This window comes from Parus major, chromosome 1A (assembly GCF_001522545.3).
Source record: "Parus major isolate Abel chromosome 1A, Parus_major1.1, whole genome shotgun sequence".
Lineage (NCBI taxonomy): Eukaryota > Metazoa > Chordata > Aves > Passeriformes > Paridae > Parus > Parus major.
The window spans coordinates 26,779,862-26,799,739 of NC_031773.1; the positions used below are offsets into that span (position 1 = coordinate 26,779,862).

General features: G+C 36.1%; 1 protein-coding gene across 37 annotated transcripts in view; it reads left to right on the forward strand.

Annotated features, from left to right (window-relative positions):
- NRCAM (neuronal cell adhesion molecule) overlaps positions 1-19,878 on the forward strand; it is a 101,606-nt gene that overhangs the window by 46,501 nt on the left and 35,227 nt on the right. For 26 of the 37 annotated variants that reach the window (XM_015628465.2, XM_015628466.2, XM_015628468.2 and 23 more), the window contains 12 exons: positions 534-718; positions 2,150-2,281; positions 10,012-10,155; positions 11,155-11,266; positions 11,589-11,755; positions 11,839-11,986; positions 12,541-12,665; positions 13,892-13,921; positions 15,243-15,344; positions 18,199-18,396; positions 18,509-18,579; positions 19,383-19,608. In XM_015628465.2, the coding sequence (XP_015483951.1) occupies positions 534-718; positions 2,150-2,281; positions 10,012-10,155; positions 11,155-11,266; positions 11,589-11,755; positions 11,839-11,986; positions 12,541-12,665; positions 13,892-13,921; positions 15,243-15,344; positions 18,199-18,396; positions 18,509-18,579; positions 19,383-19,608 (1,640 nt within the window). The remainder of the gene's footprint in view (positions 1-533; positions 719-2,149; positions 2,282-10,011; positions 10,156-11,154; positions 11,267-11,588; positions 11,756-11,838; positions 11,987-12,540; positions 12,666-13,891; positions 13,922-15,242; positions 15,345-18,198; positions 18,397-18,508; positions 18,580-19,382; positions 19,609-19,878) is intronic. The other 11 variants (XM_033514473.1, XM_033514474.1, XM_033514477.1 and 8 more) reach the window with 1 other exon arrangement.

A 19,878-nucleotide genomic window follows, 5' to 3' on the forward strand; every position in this document is an offset into this window, starting at 1 on the left:
AACATGGGGCATAGCCAAGATTTAGACTTCGTGCAGTGACAAGTGGTTGTACTTGACTCAGCATTGGAATTTTTTTTTCTTGATTTTTCACAAGAAATGTTTCTATCCCCTTACTGCTCTTTTGTAAAGTTTATAATGTTCATGAAGCATTAGGATATTGCTCACACAAAGGACAATTATAAACTTGTCATTTTATAGAAGCTACCTTTAAAAGCACCATGAGCATCAATTTAATAGTAGAAGCATATCTTCATTTATTAACCATCAGGTTTTTTTGATTAATCATCAGACAAATGTATTGTGTAATTATTAATCCTATGAACAGATGGCTGCTGACAATGTTAGTGAGACCTGTCATTTCCTAGAAACAAATGTTGGCATATTTTTTCGTATTTGTTGGATGTGGCCCAGAATCTGGGTAAAGGCTCTTAAAACAATTATTTATAAAACATATATTAAAAATATTAATGTACTGAACTCTTATCTTCCTTTTCTTCAGTCCCTAAATTAGATCTGTGCTTTTTCTTCTTCAGGCCCACACCGGTAATCCGCTGGATCAAAGAGGGTGGGGAACTGCCAGCTAACAGAACATTTTTTGAAAACTTTAGGAAAACTCTCAAGATTATAGATGTTTCAGAAGCTGACTCTGGGAACTACAAATGTATAGCAAGAAATACATTAGGTTCAGCTCATCACGTCATTTCAGTAACTGTGAAAGGTAATACTAAAATTATCCTTAATGTAATGTTATAAAGGGTCCAGAATGGAGGATCCAAGCAGGCGTTCTAGGATGAAGTATAGCTAAAAGGATGAATGATAATAGTTAAAATTCACTCTGAGGAAACATTCAATTGTCTGAATTCTAACATTAGAAGGGCTTTACTCTCTGTAATACCTTTTTCATCTTTTAATGTTACTTTGTAAAGCAGGAGGCTAAACTGATATTTTACTGTAACAGTAGGAAAATAATGCCTTGGTTTGCACAAATACTACATTTATTTTAGATCCTTTGATTATCAGTCATTAGACTGCTTCTTTCTCTTGTTCTCTATCTCCCTTCTCATCTCTTTTCATCATCTCATCCTCATTTTCTCCAGTTTTCTTCTCTCCATTCATATAGTCCAGATTATTTCTTCCCTCTATTTTACTATTGTCTTACAGTCTTATGTTTTTCTTCCTTTTTCTCTTTTACTGATACTTCTGGGTTCCTATCTTCATGTTTTTTATCCAAGATGATGCCTTATAGTTCTAAAAACATTTACAACATGTTTGTCTAAATAGGAATTGTAAGTATGCTGTGAATACCATGAAACAAAAAACTGTAATGACAGTTAATTAGTCATTGAAATAATCAGCTGTATTGCTTGCTTTGCATGCTAAATAGTCATTTATTTTGTTGTAGATCAGCATCTTTTTATGATCACATTTAACCTCCTTTCTAAGAACAGAAGTTTAATTTTCTTTGCATCTGTCCATCAATCCAAAATCTGAAAATTAATTGCAAGATGTGATAATATATGCTGTTTGTGGTTATTTTTTGCAAAAAAGGGATGGAGAAATAGGTGAATATCTTCTAGTAAGGACAGTGTTTCACATATTTTGATCTCTGTGTTTTCATCTGTCTCAGGTAAACATCTGGCCCCACTGGCAATCATCCATTGAATTGAGTGAGACAAAGGATTTTGCCATTTAAAAATTTTACCATTGACATGAAAGCTTTATGTGTAATCAAACCTATTTTTTTTCCTAACAGCCTAACTACTAAGAGCATGTATATTTCTGAAATTAATCAAAAGACCACAGTAGTGTCTGCAAATGCCAGACTCAGATAAATTTTGCTTGCTTTAGGAAGGCAAATTAGATTCAAAGCAGGCAACCCTAAATGAAACAAAGATCCTCTTGTTTATCTCAGAATTTTAATGCAGTAGGTGACCAGAGGGTCAGTTCAGCTAGTTAATTGAGTATTACTTATTGAGTATTACTTAATTAAGCATTACTTATATATATATACACATATAAAGTAACAGTATAGCTGTAAGTCTATATCTACACGTACCTTGTTTGAATTATCTTCTGATTACCGTGTCTGTGTCTTATGATTTTCTCTACATAATTTTAGAAAATAATTGCTGTCTTTGTTTTCTTAAAGCTGCTCCATACTGGATAACAGCACCCAGAAACTTGGTCTTGTCTCCTGGAGAAGATGGAACATTGATTTGCAGAGCTAATGGCAACCCAAAGCCTAGTATAAGCTGGTTAGCAAATGGTGTTCCCATAGCAAGTAAGATTCTTAATTACCTTACAGGAGCACGAGTAAGAAAATATGAGGAGTCTCAGGGTGTTTTTTGTCAAATAAATGTGAAGAGCCTGTATTTGTGTAGTTTTTGCCTGACTGGTTATGTTAAATCATAAAAGATGTGGTAAAAATACTGTGGTTCATAAAAGCTGAACAACAAAATGTGCCTCTAACGTGTTTGAGAAAACTAAAATGCGTAACCATGCTCCTGATTCTTCTGTCTGGCATTCTGCTGGTAGTATCTTTGTGGTGATGGTCTCTCACAGGGCCATTGCTGGGATGTCATTGTTACCCCTGTGTTTCTGTGGCAGTCATGTCTGCTGGATCTCTCCTTTGCTGCCCCACTGCAATGCTAATCTTGCCTAGGAATCCTAAACGCGACATAAAAAATGATGTCCTCAGATGTGTGGATATACACTTGTAGGATTTGCAGTACACTGCAGGATTTGCAGCTTAGTGTATGTTTGAGCCTTCTAGGCTTCAGCTCTAAGAAGCTGCAGCAGCAAAATTGTCTGAATGTGTCAGCAGCTACCTGGCAAACAGTTTGTGCCAAGTAGGTGTGAAAGAAAAGGAGCCCCTAAGGCACTGGAACAGCTGTTTCTCTGTGCACCAGTAAGAAAAGCAGCTCTGAACTGGTGATTGAGCCACTTAATTGCTGCAGTGTTATGACTGGCAATACTGTATGACAGACACAAGGTAGCTGCTATATATAGTACAACTTGCCTTGGAAGGAACTTGCTGGAGGACACTGCAGTGTGTTGTCAGCTGGGTTTACACAGAGCATATCCTGTAAAGTCACACTTGGTTCTTCTACCTTTATCCTTCCTCTTTCTCAAAACAATAATGAAAAACCAGACAGTCTCACCTGTTGGCTCATGAGAGATAATGTATTCTAAAATACTGATCTGATTAAAATATGACAGTGTCCCTTCTGTCACTTTCAGAAATTTAGGAGTTGTTTAAGTCTGTTGATGAAATATAATTCACCCAGTTTGGGACATGGAGAAGGATTGTCTATGGTCAGAATCTAGGTAGTAGCAGGAGGTAAACATGAACCCTCATTAGATATATTTGAGGTATTCACTATACAAAAGAGATTAAGCTTACTTGTAGGGGAAAAATGCAACTTATGGGGGAAAAATAAGGCTATATATTGAAACTAATAGAATTATTTAGCAAATAACCTGTTTCAGGAATTCTTATTAAATGGAAGGTGAGCTCTACAGCCTGTGATTCAAAATGAGAAGTTTCCATTGGTAAATAAGTTATACAAACTGACATTAATCACCTCATCAAACAATGGTAAGAGAGGAAAACAGGAAAATATCAATGTAATTTTGTATAGTATATATTTATGAAGAAATATATCATAATGAATTTGTTGTTATCAAAGTTCAGAACGTGTCCCTCACTTTCTGTTTTGGGTTTTTGGTGGTCTCATCTTTGTTGTTTTCTGTATACTCATCATTCACTTTTTGTTTATTTGTTTGGAGGGGATTTTTATCCTGTAGTTCTAGTAGTTTAACTATTATTTCAAGCCTCCTGACTTGAAAAAATCTTTTTCACCTGGCTATGAAAGTTAGCTTTGCCTTGCTGATCTTCCTTATCAAAGCTGTACGACGAGCTGTTCAAATGACCAACAAGTACATTTTCCAAAAAAGCAGTGATGTGTTCTGCATTCTTTCATGGTACAGTAAAAGATTAAGAAACAGAGTTTTCAGAAGTAGCTGCAGGATTCCACCAAATTTCCCAAATATAAAGGCAGCATATATTGGACTGGCCTTGAAGAATTAGTACACAAAGTCTTGTTGACGGGAATTCAGTAAAAATTAAAAGACTTTAATTAAATTACCCACTCAAACTCAGTAGGGAAAAAAGAAGAAGAAAAGAACACAGGAAGTAAGTGGGTAGCTCAGCCTTATATTAAAGGTCACTTTCACTGCTGAGAAAAGCTGAAGTCTTATCCACATTAAATATTTAAGTGCAAGTTGATTGGATGCTCCAGTACACTGCATCTGTCAGGGCATCTATAAGAAGCATCATGATCACAGAAAATGCAGTTCTTAAGATTCTTGTGATTTTTTATTATTCTGAGTTATCAAAAGCTGTTCTGGAAATTACCAAGTACAGTGTGTCTTTTTGTTCACTTGTTACTAAATTATAGAATTGAGCCCCTCATCTTCCAACTGAATGATTAGGAAATCACTGTAAAAGGAAACTAAAGCAGCTGTTTCAGCTTCAGGGCAGTGCTGAGAGAGCTACACCCATGGCAGGATTTCAAAGAAAAAGAGCTACATTTGAATTTCAAAGCCCTGCTGTCATCATATATCCCACAATGTGCCTCTTGTGGCCTAGTAATCTGTTTGCAATACTTTAATTTTCTGTTGGAAAGCACAACTGGGAGATACTTAATTCTTTCGTTTTTGTTTTTCCATAATAGAGTCAGACAAGGAAGGGGGAATGTGGAAGAAAGAACCATTCGTCCATATCTCAGTCAAAGGCTGAGGTTTAAACATCTATAGGGAAAAGGAGAAAAAAAAAATAGGAGAGAAAAATGAAATGTAGCAACTGTCAAATAAAATGCAGTGGTGTGAATTTTGTTCAATACTGCAATAATCTGAATGTAAAAAAAAATTTAAGCAAGATTTTAGGTTTCCCTGAAATATTTTAATTTGTTTTCTTCAACAGTCATGCTGAAAACACCAGCCATTTCTAAAGAAAAAGCTGCTTTAGACATGTTGGAATGATAAGGACCTAACCTAACCTCCTAATGTTTACTCACAGGAGGAGTATGTGAACTTGCATGTCCAGTCCCGTTAAGGTCAATTAGAACTACTTTGGCAAGTAGCAATTGAAAGTTCAGGCCATGACTCTGTGTTGCCTTGTGCTTCAATTAACACTCAAGATCTGCATTATTTATATCACTGCATAATCCATTGTGTCTTACTGCTTAGATATTCAGCATGGTTTTACAAAAGGGAAGCCATGCATGAAGTATCTCAACTTTTAAGAAAGTAACAACCCAGATTAATTGGGAAGGGGAAACGCTTTCGTAAATGGACTTCAGAAAGGCATTGCAAATACAGTACAAAAGACTGATTTTTTGGTCCAGTGGTTTACAGTTCATGATGAGCTATTAAATATTACATACAGACACTTAGATTTATACAAAGTAGTGCAAAGGCACTATTTATCTTCTTTCGACACATTCTTCTCTTGTTATATCACATTTTGCTTTGAGTTGCTAGGTTTGAGTTAGTCTCCATTAGTACTCACACTGAATTTAAGTGAGAAACATTAGCCCTTAGATTTCTTTCATGAAAGGCCTTGATAATCCCTGGCTGAGAGATTCATCATCCATCATTTTCTCTGAGAGTACACATTACAAGCTGTTCACTTCAGCCATGGGAGGGAGAAATTTGCTGGACCCTAATGCCCTCAGTATTTCAGTCTTGGAGAGAAGACTGCTTGGGAAGATCTTTATCCACTGCTGCTGTCATTGTGTTGGAACTTTGCATCTGACCTAACTTCAGCAGATGAAAAAACCTTTGATAATCAGGTTTTTTCCAATTCTGCACAAAATAGTCAAAGGATGGTTATAGTTAGTGCAGGTAAGGCTGTGCCTTTGGAGACAATAGAACTGTCAGAATCAGAAACTCAGGGAGAAAAGGATTTTAGCGTTCACAGGAAAATAATATTCTGAGGAGCAAGCGAGATTGGTAAATAAAGGAAAAGGACATTATTAACCATTTCAATTATCCATTTTTTTTAATCCAGATTTTCTTCCCTTCCAGTTTTAAGCCTAACAGTGTGTTTTAACTGCTTCTGTTCAGACAGCACGTCATTCTGTCTTTTTTTTTTAAGAAAAAGAGCAATAATGGTGCCATTGTGGTTTTATTGAAACATATTAGCAAAAGTAATTGCTTAGGCTGTCAGAAGTTTATGAAACAGATGGAAGTATGCGTTCAGATGAACACAACCTACTCAGGGTGCAGATCTCTAGCTATGACAAAAGTATCCGATGAGAGCCCTGCCTTCCCTGTGTAGTAATATGCTGAACATGGCTAGAGTCAAGAAACTGTATCATTGTACAATGTGATGAAAAAATTAGGTGAAACCAGGTCTTTGTTCAGAAAGGTCTGAAATGCATTTATAAGCTGAGATTCCATGTTATTGGGAGCAAATGTTGGCTGTAAGATGGCACATGTTTGTCTGTTACAGCAGCAGAATTCCTATAGCAAATCCTCATAATTAATATTCCTGTTTGGACAAGCCCATTGTAAGTATTACTTAGGTTTTTTGGTATTTTGCCTATTAGTGCCAAATTCAGATTTGTCTAATGTGTCAAAAGCATTTTCTCCTTCTCATGCAGCTGTTGTGTAATGTGACCAGAATATTCATAAATACAAGCAAGCAGTGTTTGAGTGGCCCTACAATCACTCCCTTGCCCCAGAAAAAGATTTCGAAAAAGACAGACTGGTATATGGAAAGGGCTGAAGTACTGCATGCTGTTTTTCCTCAGCTTTTACTAGCAAGACTGACCTTCAGGAATCTCAGGTCCCAAAGACCATGGGGAAAGATTAGAATGATATGTATTCTTGGTGGCAAAGGATTAGGTCAGAGGCAAACAGAACATACGTAAGTTTGTGGGCCCTAATGGGATGCAGCCACAAGTGCTGACTGAGGTGGCATATATCATTGCAAGAACAGCCTCAATAATCTTTGCTTGATCATGGTAGCTGGGAGAAGTGCCTAAAGATGGAGAGAAAGCAAATGCTACTCCTGTGTTCAACAAAAGCAAGAAGGAGAAACCAGGGAACTTCAAGCTGGTCACTCTCATCTTTATCCCTGTGAAGGTGATGGAGTAGCTAATTCTAGAAACCGTATCAAGGCATGTTAAGGACAAGAAAACTTTCAGGAGTAGTTTTCATGGCTTCACCAAGGGGTGACCAACTTGATACATTTCTATGATGAAATGACTGGCCAGATAGATGAGGGCAAGAGTAGTGGATAATGTCTGCCTGGACTACAGTGAGGCCTTCAACACTGTCTCCCATTAGATCCTCATGGACAAGCAGTTGATGTAGGGGCTGGATAAGCAGACAAGGAGGTGGATAGACAAGTGGCTGAAAGGCCAAACCGAGAGAGGGTGATCAGTGGAACAAAGTCCTGCACCTGAGGAGGAACAGCCTTTGTGCTGGGGGCCATCCAGATGGATAGTGGCTTGGCAGAACAGGACTTGGGCATTCTGGTGGATGCCAAGTTGACCATGAGCCAGCAGTGTGCCCTTGTGGCAAAGAGGTTAATGATATCCTGGGCTAGATGAGACAAAAGTACCGCCAGCAGGTAGAGGAAGGTGATCTTTCTCCCATCTGGACACAGTTCTGGATAACAGGATCCAAGTGGCCCTGCTTGAGTAGGGGGTTGGAACAGATGACCTCCAAAAGTCCCTTCCAAGCTCAATGTTTCTGTGTCTGTGAGTGCATGTCAGTGGGTGCTCCAGATCATTAAAGAAGCTGTATTCAACAGGCAGTTGAATAGATGCCAGTCTTAACAGGGAGTGTTTGAATCAGTGCCCTTCAGCATCCACGTGGCTAGACCAGTTAACAGAAAGCACCAGCTAACCTAACACTTCTGTCTTCTTTTCTCTTGGGACCCCAGCTTGAAGCCCTTTTAAGAGAACAGGCACCTACCTCCTTTTCTTCAGATAGCTGAAAGGGGATATCTCCTTTTTCCTTTGAGTCCAGCAGTGAGAAAGGAAGATGCTGCCTCTCTTTTTATATAGTAATTTAATGGTTAGATCATTCTTTTACAGTGCCGTTCCTTCAGTTATAGAGGATTAAACTAATGGCTCGCATCTCTTAGGAGGGGCCCTACCATCATCCTTAAAGGAATTATGTGTTAGAGAGTGTGTGAGAGGGGCAGTCTGTGCACCCATTAAAGACCTGCCTGGACGCACACAGTGCTACAGGATTCAGAGGGCACGAGTGGAGGGAAGCCCAGAGCCCAGGGCTGGGAGCAGCCATGCTTGGAATGGCTGTGGGCAGTTCTCCTTCCTTGTGGGAGAGCAGTTGTGCCTGTCTTCTATTTAACTGTGATTTGTATGCAGAAACAGACCGCTTCCCGCAGCTGACTGGCCTGCCTGCTGGGCTACTCACCTGCTCCGGCTATTTTCAGCCCATGAATCTTTTAATGAAAATGGCATTTACATAGAAAAGGAAGCAATGTGAAACATGGAAAATAGGAAGTAAAGCAAAAGAGAGAAAAATATGTGCCAGCTATCCAGAAATCTAGAGAATAAGCATTTAAACTCACGGTAGTACCTTTTTCTTCCTTCCCAAAATTTTTGAATTTGTGACATTGATTTGAACTCAGAGTGATGGAAGACCAGAAAAAACAGAAATTGAAATCTGTTCTTGAGGCAGCTGTTTGGAAATTGAGGTATTTACATGAAAAATGGCCTTAGATTTCATCCAAGCTGGAAATACCCTTAAGCAGAAGCTCAGAACTGTGGTCCCCTTCATCTGGTTTCTTTTGTAGAGAATTTAGTAACAGATACTTCAAGAAAATGCAGGAGAAATGTCTCTATTTTCTTTACAGATGAGAATTAAGGTATTGTCTGAATCAAAAGGTTCCTGTCACAGAAAATTTATGTTAATTTAGTTGATTGATTTTTTTATGAGTTAAAATGAGAATTTTCTTTTACAAGAATGTGTTCCACAAATATACTTTTTCAGGCTTCAATAAGGGTGTCAGTTTTGATGATGCAGCCGAACTAGGATGCATCTATTTACATATAAATACATTTATTTTTTGTATTGGATCAGTAATTTTGCCATTAATTTTCATTATCAATAATACATGTGCTTTTTAAAACAATAATAATATATATGGTCTTACTTAATACGATCATAAAATATTAAACTGTAGATTTCGCATTTTTATGCAGTGTGGTGTTACAAGCTAAGTTTTTTCTTCATTATGCTACTCTAATGTCATCCAGTTGTATTAGAACTGACATCTATTATTCTTCTTCAGTATTTTCTTAGAATTTTATTTTCAGTTATGTCCTGGGTGCTTCTGTGATGCAGAAGCTGTTTGACAGCTCAGGCCACTCCATAACAGTTAAGGAAATGGCATTGTATAATTCTTACATAAGGGAAAGAGTGCCACCTACTGAATTACTAACTCTGCTCTTGTGAAGCTTGTTTCAGGACTATGTGTGAAGGAACACTTATTCTTTAATCTGAGATCATTTTCAACTGAATATGGCTATTTTTATATTTAGAAAATTATTTATGGTATAACAATCGATTCGAAATTTGAAAGTCACAGAGGAGTGTGTCACTGTATCAGGATTATCTTTTGACATTCAGAAATATTTCTGTATTTTTCTAAATATTGACTGTATTTGACTGAATCTTGTCATATTGGCATTTTTCTCTGTATTGCATGCAAAATACAATATCAGCTTCACTTCCTTGGAAAACAAGCAAAAAAACATCTTCAAAAATGGGAACTCTACCATCCTGGGTTAATACCTGTAGAATCAGAAGAACCTTTTAAGCTATATTAAAATTCACTTTTTGAAAACAGGGAAAAAGTACATAAAGGGTATATGGGTCTTTGGATTTTTCCTTCTTTTCAGAAGTATGAAATTTGCAATCCAATAGCAGTTTAAGAAAAGCAGTAACTCTTTTTCTTTTCACCACCAGTTGCCCCAGAAGATCCTAGCAGAAAGGTGGATGGTGACACCATTATTTTCTCACACGTGCAAGAAAGGTCAAGTGCCGTCTATCAGTGCAATGCTTCTAATGAATATGGATACTTGCTATCAAATGCATTTGTGAACGTTCTGGGTAAGAAACAGACTTTATATTTTTCTGTTTTCTTGGGTATTCAGTTGTCTATTGCTAACACACAGATTCTAGGCTCAAGCCTTGTTTGAGGTCTTCACTGGGAGTTGATCTGTTTCCTGGCCCCTGTAGAGAGCAAGGGTATATGCATACAGTGTGTTTTCTAGGCTGTTCCTGAATTTCACTTTCACTGTTCCAAAGTGAGAAGAATAGAAGTGAAAGCTGGGAAAACTTGGAAGAAATTTTATCTCCTTTTTTTTTTTTGTTTACGTAAGTTAGTCAAACAGAAGCCCAACAAAGAAGGCAGGAATTAGTATTGCTTAAGCCAGTATGTTTCAAGTCAGTTTCATTGAGTCTAGATGTTTTGGTTTAGTGGAATAGATGATCTCCAAGTTGCTATTGCAAGGGGACATGATTATGTGTTTGTCTCTAAGGCTTCCCTGGCGTGCGTTTCTGATTACAAAATGTTGTGGCCCCTCTGATTCTTCTCACTGAATTTCACAAAGCTAGTAGCAAAATCCTAGGCAGAATGGTCTCCAGTGACTCTCCTGCAGGAACTGGCAGATGTGTTGATTGACACTGTCATTTAAAAGAAAATGTAGGTGTTAGACCAAAAATACATCCTAGCTTCTTTCTGCCTGCAGGTTTGTTTGGAATTAGATAGCTCGGTCTACCCAGGAGATTATCTTTTTGAAGTATATACTGATTTAAATTTTCCAATTGAAATCATTGCCTTTGGTGCCCATCACTATTACTTATAAATAGGCAAGAAACAGTTGTTTTTCACAAGATAATTTCCCTGCATTTTTTCCTCAGGCGCGTACCAGTAGAATGTATTTGAACCCAGACTGAGACCCAAAATAATCTCAGAGAAAAATGTTTATATGTAATTCTTCAGGCCATTCTTGATGTCTTTGTATTTTGTATTTGTAACTATACTTTGTACCATGTACTTACTATTTGTAAATTTGCAACTGTATGCAAATATATTTGTCTTTTCAGCTGAGCCACCAAGAATTCTAACTCCTGCTAATAAACTGTATCAAGTCATCGCAGACAGTCCTGCATTGCTAGACTGTGCTTATTTTGGGTCACCTAAGCCTGAAATTGAATGGTAAGCTCTAGCTGTGCTTAATTACAGAAGCTGAGCCAGTTATATCTATGGAAACAAACACTTGAAGCTTTAAAACTCTTAACACTATTTACAATTTTAAAATAGTATATTGTAAAATATATACTGTTTACAATTTGCTATTACAATATTGCATATACTTAATAAACCAGCAGTAAAGTTACACCTACAGAGTCAAATTTAAATTTGAGTGCTGCTGTCTCTATTTTCTAATTTGGCAGTCCTAGGTTTGTATTTTATTGATAATAAAACCAGAGTGCATTTGACTGTGATGCTGGCTAATGATATTACTTCTTATATAAAGGTTTAAGGGAGTGAAGGGTAGCATCTTGCGTGGAAATGAGTACGTTTTCCATGATAACGGAACCTTGGAAATTCCAGTGGCTCAGAAGAATAGTGCTGGTACATACACATGTGTAGCAAGGAATGAATTAGGAAAGATACAAAATGAGGTGCAGTTGGAAATTAAAGGTGAGAAATTAGTCATTCTTTCATCAGTGATTAGTATAGGATTTCAGAATTTCTGAATATCTAATTTTGTTTTTAAATTTCAGATCCAACAATGATCATTAAACAGCCAGAGTACAAAGTGATTCAGAGATATGGCCAGGTTTCTTTTGAGTGTATAATAAAACATGATTCTACCTTACTACCAACAGTTACATGGTTGAAGGACAATGATGAACTGCCAGATGATGACAGGTAAGGACCACATAGTTTTCCTTTATTTTTAATTTTCTAGGTCTTTTTGTCTGCTCCTTTTCCTGATCTTTGAAAGGAACTTATTGACCTATTGACATTTTCCAAAGACTGATAAGCATCATGGCTATCCAATATTTGGTGACTAAAGGACTTACCTAGTGTGATGAAAATATTAAGATAGAATTAAAAATAAAATGAGATGTAAACATTTATACAAACTATGCACATTGATCTTACAGGTTAAGTGTAAGGTAAACATAGTTGACATAAGAAGACAAACAAATAACAGAAAACTATTTTACTCTAGATCACATATATTTAAAATTTGTTTGAATATATTTGGAAAGAAAAACACATTAGAATAAGCAGTTATGTGGGAAGATGGTCGAGAGAATGAAGAAAAAAAATAGCTGACGTTGTTCCATAGCTTAACTTGGGTAAACATATCTGTTCAGGTATGTGCAAGTATATGGGATTTAATAATGTTTTATGCAAGTTTCTTGTAACGGTGCCAGTTATTGAAAAATCAGTGGCTGAATCTATTGTATTTACAGGTTTCTAGTTGGTAAAGACAACTTGACCATTATGAATGTAACTGATAAAGATGATGGAACATACACTTGCATAGTTAATACTACTCTGGACAGTGTTTCAGCAAGTGCTGTGCTCACTGTTGTTGGTAAGAATACTCTCAAACTTATACTGTTAAGTATGAAAACAGCATTAGATTTAAAGTGAAAAGCACAAAAATAGTTTTGGTTTTTAGGACAGGATAAAGGAATTGCCACCTATGTGTCAATGTGTTTCAGTTTTTAAAAAATGCAGTTTCACCTTACAGTTTGCATTTGAATCAGCTACTTACCAAATGACTGAGTAGCAACAGGAGAGATTTGTGCTGTATAGCATTTTACTTTGACCTCATCAGAGCTACCACAGGAAATCAAATTTTGCAGGGTATTTGAACATAAAAATGGCAGAGTGGCTAGGGTTGGAAGGTACTTTAAAAGTCATCTAACCCCTCTGCCTTGGGCAGGGGCACCTTCCACACAACCTCTCCAGGCAACCTGTTCCAGTGCCTCGCCACGAACAATGTCTTCTTAATATGTAACATAAAGCCACTCTGCTTCAGCTGAAGCCATTCCCCCTTGTCTTATCACTGCATGCCCTTGTCAAAAGTCTCTCTCCAGCTCTCTTCAGGTGCTGGGAGGCTGCTCTAAGGTGTTCCTAGAGCCTTCTCTTTTTTGGGCTAACAGCCCCAACTCTCTCAGCCTGTCTTCATAGGAGAGGTGCTCCAGCTCTGTGATCACCTTAGCGGCCCTTCTCTGGACTCATTCCATGTTTTTGTTGTGTTGGGAGAATGTTATCTCAGGAGTCTCTTTGACAGCTAAATTGTGCTTCAGAAAGACTGAGCATACTTGGTTGTGTGACTTCTTATGGATTGTATTTTTAGTTTAGTTCTGTTACGTTTTTATGATTGTAGATTCTTGCCAAATATTTCAATTTGCCTCTTCTCCAATTTGTAAGGAAGTTTTAAGTAGGTGTCCTGAATGATTTTTATGTGAGTTCAGTCTGAGACTCAAAGTCAAGTGTTTGTGTTTTAAAATCCTGCTGTGATCTTATGTCTATCCAGGAATGATCTAAGCCAAAAAGAATAGGTGTTTATATAAGATTGCTTGCTTTATTTACTTTCTTGATCTATGCTTATTTTGAAAAATGAATAAAATACTCAAGAATACTTTTTTAGCTCTTCAGTGAAAAATTATCATGTATTTTTTTTAATTAACCATTTAATCTATATAAGTTATCTTTTCTTTGTCTCTAATAACTATAATCTTTAACTACCTACAGTATTCTATTTCTTTGGCTACTAACTGATTAAATCCTTTATATTAATGTTCTTTTCAGCTGCTCCCCCAACACCAGCTATCATTTACGGTAAACTAAAACAAAGTTCTCTTTCTATATCATCAGGCAGATATTTTGCTCATTTGCCTGTTGCAGTTTTTTTTGCCTATTTTTTTCCCCTTTTCCTCTGTGTGTCTGTGTCTGTGTGGTTTCATCCCATTCTACAAACTGTTTCATTACTGGAATACTGGACTTTGGAATGTTACAGTGCAGACTGCTTTATATTTAGGGAATAAATGATTTTCGAGATAAATAATTTTAAATTAAGATTGGGTATATTATGACAATATTTTTCTCATAGAGCACACTGAATTACAAAATAGTTACATAATAAATATTTAAAATGTAAGTCCAACTCTTTGGTGAAAGGTAATTCACTATTAAAGATGTTGCACCAATCAAATTATGTTGTATGTCAATGTTGGTTTTGCAGCTTTGTAGGCCAGCTCTATTTTATTTCATAGTTTATCTTCATTTTACTCCACTCATAAGATGAATATTATAAAATTAAAGTTAAAACAAAAAAATCTGTTAGTCAGGCATAGTCTTAAATTTGATGGCATAGAGCCTTTAATTTGGTTGCATGTTTTCCGAATTTGGTGGTTCAAGTGCAATTAATAAGCTAAAACACTTTTAGGTATAAGGGTTTTAAGCACTTTTATGTAAATCCTGTCAGTGAAAAAGATTCAGTGAAAATGCTTATGTATTCTTCCTTGAACCTACTTATTAGTGATTTTTGTGTAACAAATCATATCATAAATTACCTTTGTGAATTTGGAATGGACAATTACATCTTTATGCATTGTAAGGATGTCTAATAACAGCTCGCATGGTATTTGTGAGCCTTTTTAAAAGAACAGCAAAAATAAATAATTTAGTAACATGCAGTTAGTTGCTATTTGAAGTATATTTGTTTTGAATTCACATAAAAATATTTGTAATGGTTCTAGAAAAGCTTCTTTGATGTAAATTCTTCTTTATTTTCCATGTTGTGTGAGGTATGTCTGTTACAATAGATAACCACCCAAAAACATTCAAAGACAAACTAAATGTGCATTTCATAATTCCTTGCATCTCATCACATTTTTATATCACAGTGCACTCAGACATAGATAAAAAATAAATACCTATTCTTGTTAATGTATAGAAGTTTCCAGATTACATCAGTTCTCCATTTTTGTCTGTTTTGTAACAATTGCATGCTATTGGTCCTTAAGTCATGTTTACATAAATGAGTAGATCTGCCCTGCTGTATTTGTGGAATTCTTTGATTGGAATGTAAGGGTTTTTTTCAAATATAAAACTACATATTCTGGTGTGGTTACTTACTTTGTGTTCACTTGATTTACAGCTCGGCCAAATCCACCCTTTGACTTGGAATTGACAGGTCAGCTAGAAAGAAGCATTGATCTCTCATGGATACCAGGAGATGAAAACAACAGTCCTATTACAAGTATGTTTGTTTGTATTTGCTACACTACATTGAAAGCATTGTTCTAACTGTTCTCAAATTCCAAATATTTCTGGAATAAATTTTGTGTACAGCATGGGAAAATGGTAAATTAATTCTCTACACCTCCCATTTATTAACATAACATACCCTTAATAACTACTGTACAGCCAAGCAGGAAGACCTATTTACTACCCAGAAGACCTGGGCTTTTTATTCAAAAACTTGTGCAAAATATTATAGAAGTTATATATACACTGATCTGAGGTCTGTCTGACCAGGTCCAATTTTATGTGTATGTAGAGAGCAGACTTGTTCATTGCTTGTATGTTGCTGCAGGAGGGAGCTACTAACACCTTGCATTAACTCTTTTGTAACTCTGTGAATTTGAAATAACATCAGTCCCAGCATCGTCAGTGATTATCCATCACTACAGATGCAGAAGTTTATTCTTCATGAAAATATAAGGTAGATAGTTTTTCTGGGTTTTTTTCTAGTCCAGACAATTAAAAAAATAAACCATAACCATAAAACTAAACAATTAAATATCTATAAAATTTTGAAACAGTAAATTGGTCTTAAATGCTGTTATTCTTCCCAGTAAAATATAATGAAAGACTCTTGCTTATATTCAGCAGAGAGGATAGAGGGGGACTTTAGGAGCAAGGAACAAAAATGTTTGTTTTCCAAAAAACCATGGGATCAGAAAAACTTTCTGGCATTACTTTTTCCCTGTGAGCAACTTAATTCAATTATTTCATTATTTATGCAGTGTGTTTTTAGATAATAACTGCCACAAGTTGACAACACCAATGTACATGTTATGTTTGGAATTAATTTGTTAGACTGACTTACTGGGTGTTGCTCTCCAGGGTTTGATGCAGCATTGGTATCTACATTGATAACAAACCATAAACATGAGGTATCTCAAAAGGAAGACTTATGAAAAGCAGAATTTCATTTCAAAGTTTCTGAACACAGGAAAGATTTTGACTGCATTTTAATGAAACACTAAGTGATTTTTTCTGAAATTTTACCGTGTCAGGCATCTCTAATGTATATCAACTAGTAATATACCTTAAAAATATAGTATATAGTAGTTCAATGTAAATAGTTGAATAGTGGTTTGTTCATATAGATATCCTTTTATTGGTATTCTCATTTTTTCCATGCCAGAAGACACAAGTGTTGTCTTTCTGTAGGAATGAGATCACACTGTTCCAAAACAGTTACTACTAGGCAGTGTTGTCTCCTATAGGTTTTTTTTCTAGAATGAGATACTGCATGCACTCTCATATTAGAAACTGAACTCTTCTAACTATATAATGCTGGGTTTAATTATAATACCATTCATATTGCTGCATGGTCTTCTTGGAGGCTATAAAATAAGGCATTTGCTTCCTAAGTAAGCCTGTTTCTTTTGCTGCTGCTATCACTTCAAAGTGCAGATGAAGAGTCAAGGATCACATTTCATTAGGAGTGATCTGCTTGCACAATATGACTGACATGCTAAAATCTCTCTGAAAGTTCAGATTGTTTTTTTTTTTCCTTGAAGTTGCCTATAAATTATTCTACTAGAGTTGCAGACAGGGCTAGTGACCAGGGAAGTAAAAAGCAGTAGTTAAAACCTTTTTGGTATATAATATTCTCACCTTTTCAGCAAAGCTTTTATCCAGAAGACATCCCATCCCAGGACCTGTATCACTGGGCACACAATAGCAGCAATACTTCAGACAGTAATTTGGGGTCCATTCTCCCTCTTTTTTTTACTACTTAGGTCAGAATGAGATCTGCCAGCCTTAAATCCAGAAGGCTATGATTAATACAACTTACCTGTTTTACATCTTGCTCCCCAAATTGTTACACATTTTTCTATGTGGTGCTGTAAGTATTCTAAAAGAAATTTCTAGAAGCGACTCAGAATTTTTTTAGTAGTGCAAACAGGTTGAATCTTGAGTCATATTCTGCCTCCAACTATACATGAGAAAGAGGAAAATTTTTGTTACACAGCACACAATTATTTGATGCTCTAGGTTCTGTGCCATGTACTCAGACTGTACATTTTTCTCCCATTCATTTATTGTGTTCTAAAATTTCCTCCTGAGTCTTTCAGAATTCATATCTTATATCTTACAGCAAGGTTTTTTGGCTGTTTCATGTCTGTAAAAAGATGACCTTTTGTCTTTCATAATGAATATGATTTTCTTTTTGGAATTCTACAAACCTATTTATCCCTGAGGTTATATGCTTTGTAGGGTATTAACAGTAGTCGACATAATATTCACACAGAGAGCTCTCAAGAAATATAGTTTCTGAGCATACATTCCCTGATTTAATTTGAAGATAATGAAAAGTGCTCTCAAAAATCTTCCTCGAGTATAGGTTCTTGACTTTAAATAGATTTTCATTATGCCAATTTCATTGGGAAAATGGAATATTCAGGGAGTTTTAAATTTATACAGGTATTGCATGCTGTCTGCTTGATACAACTAAGAATAATGTATTTGGCAGTCAAATTCCACTTCCTTGCTGTGATAGTTCAAGGGTTCCCATTAAATTAAAATCCAGTACCTGAGAGGGAGCTCTTGTATTACCTGAGAGATGGCTGCATTAGTGAAAGTTGCAAAGGATAAAAGTAAGGGTTTATTTATTATAATTCACCTAAATTTCTACTTTTGATATCCACTCACATTACAGATTTGTGTTATGATTTATGTATTTACATGTCAAGTTCCGTGATTTTTGAAAGCATTGGTTGGAGCAATCCCTCCTGACTAGCTCATTCAGAAAAGCCTATACCCATCTGGGAAGCTGTTTCAAGTTTTGACATAAAGTTGGATTCAATTCCTGCTTGCAGACTTTGTAATTGAATATGAAGATGCGCTGCATGAACCAGGAGTATGGCATTACCAGACGGAAGTCCCTGGCACTCAGACAACGGTGCACTTGAAGTTGTCTCCGTATGTCAACTACTCGTTCCGTGTGATAGCCGTCAATAAGATTGGCAGGAGTCAGCCAAGTGAGCCATCTGAGCAGTACCTGACAAAATCTGCAAGTAAATAATTATTCCCACTTACCAGTGATTGGTTCCCTCTATGAATAGCCTTGAATTTGCTTGGAATCGCACAGCAGCCGTTCTTGTTCACGTGTAATTATTTTATTTTTAGGCCCTGATGAAAATCCTGCTAATGTACAGGGGATAGGCTCAGAACCTGATAATTTGGTAATAACATGGGAGGTAAGATGGGGTCTTTTTTCAAGGTTTCATTTGTTTTCACATTTGTGAGTAGCTTTTTTTTTTATTTTGAGAACCAATGATGAGAGTATCCAATTGCCTGCTTAAAATATTCTTGAAATATAACTAAATTCAGACCCTTCCCCATCTTTATTTTCATGAAAAAATAGATTTATTTATTTTTTTTTAATATGAAAATAAGGGAGGGCATATTTCCTTGAGTGATTTCTCAAGATAAGCCAATAGTTAAGTAATACATGGTATTTTGCTGCCAGTTTTGGAAAATTTCAAAATATAAATGGAGGTTAATTTCAAGTAGAGTCTTAATTTTTAGAGTGAATTCTAATGTGAATGCTACTTCTACTGTCATCTTTTGTGATAAACTAATCATTGTGCACTTTCCCACTAGAAAACTTCTGTTGAAGTTTTCTCCATCATCATGACAAGAGCTCAAGGAGAGCCATGTATAAACAATTTGCCCTCCCAGGCAAGAAATATTGGCTAGGGTACACTCTTTCCAGGGAGCTGGTGCAAGTCTGATTTTCTCTCTTCCACTTCTTAAGAAATATTTGAAAACAAAATATGGATACAGAAATCACAATGTGTTGTTTGTGTAAGGATTAGGCACTGACATCAGTCAGTGTGCTCCTGTAAAAGCTAAACTGCACAACTTTCAGCAGTGCTTCTCTGCGGAGTACAGTGGTAAATTTTCAGTGACATTCTGTAAAATAATCAATGTATTTCATTCTAAATTAAGATTTTCCAGATACTTCAGAATATTAAAAAATTATTTCTTTTCATTTCAGCCTTTAAAAGGTTTTCAGTCTAATGGACCAGGGCTTCAGTACAAAGTCAGCTGGCGCCAGAAAGATGTTGATGATGAATGGACATCTGTTATAGTTGCAAATGTATCTAAATATATTGTGTCTGGTACACCAACTTTTGTTCCATATGAAATAAAAGTGCAAGCTTTAAATGACTTGGGGTATGCACCAGAGCCATCAGAGGTGATTGGACATTCAGGGGAAGACTGTAAGTTTTGTAGTTTAACTTAGTTATCCTAATTAAGAGGAACTAAATGTGTAACCTAAGTGGGTATTTAAATACTGAGATAGTAATAAGGGGAATAGTAGTTATTTTTTTAACAAAAGGAAGAAATTTGGAGAAAGTAAGGCTTGATAATACTCTGCAGTATCAATCCTGAAAACACATTTTAACTATTCCATGGGTACAATGCAGACTCGTTCTAAAAAACTGTGTTTGTGTGGTTTCTAATTCTAACTAGGTGCTTGTTGTATCTTT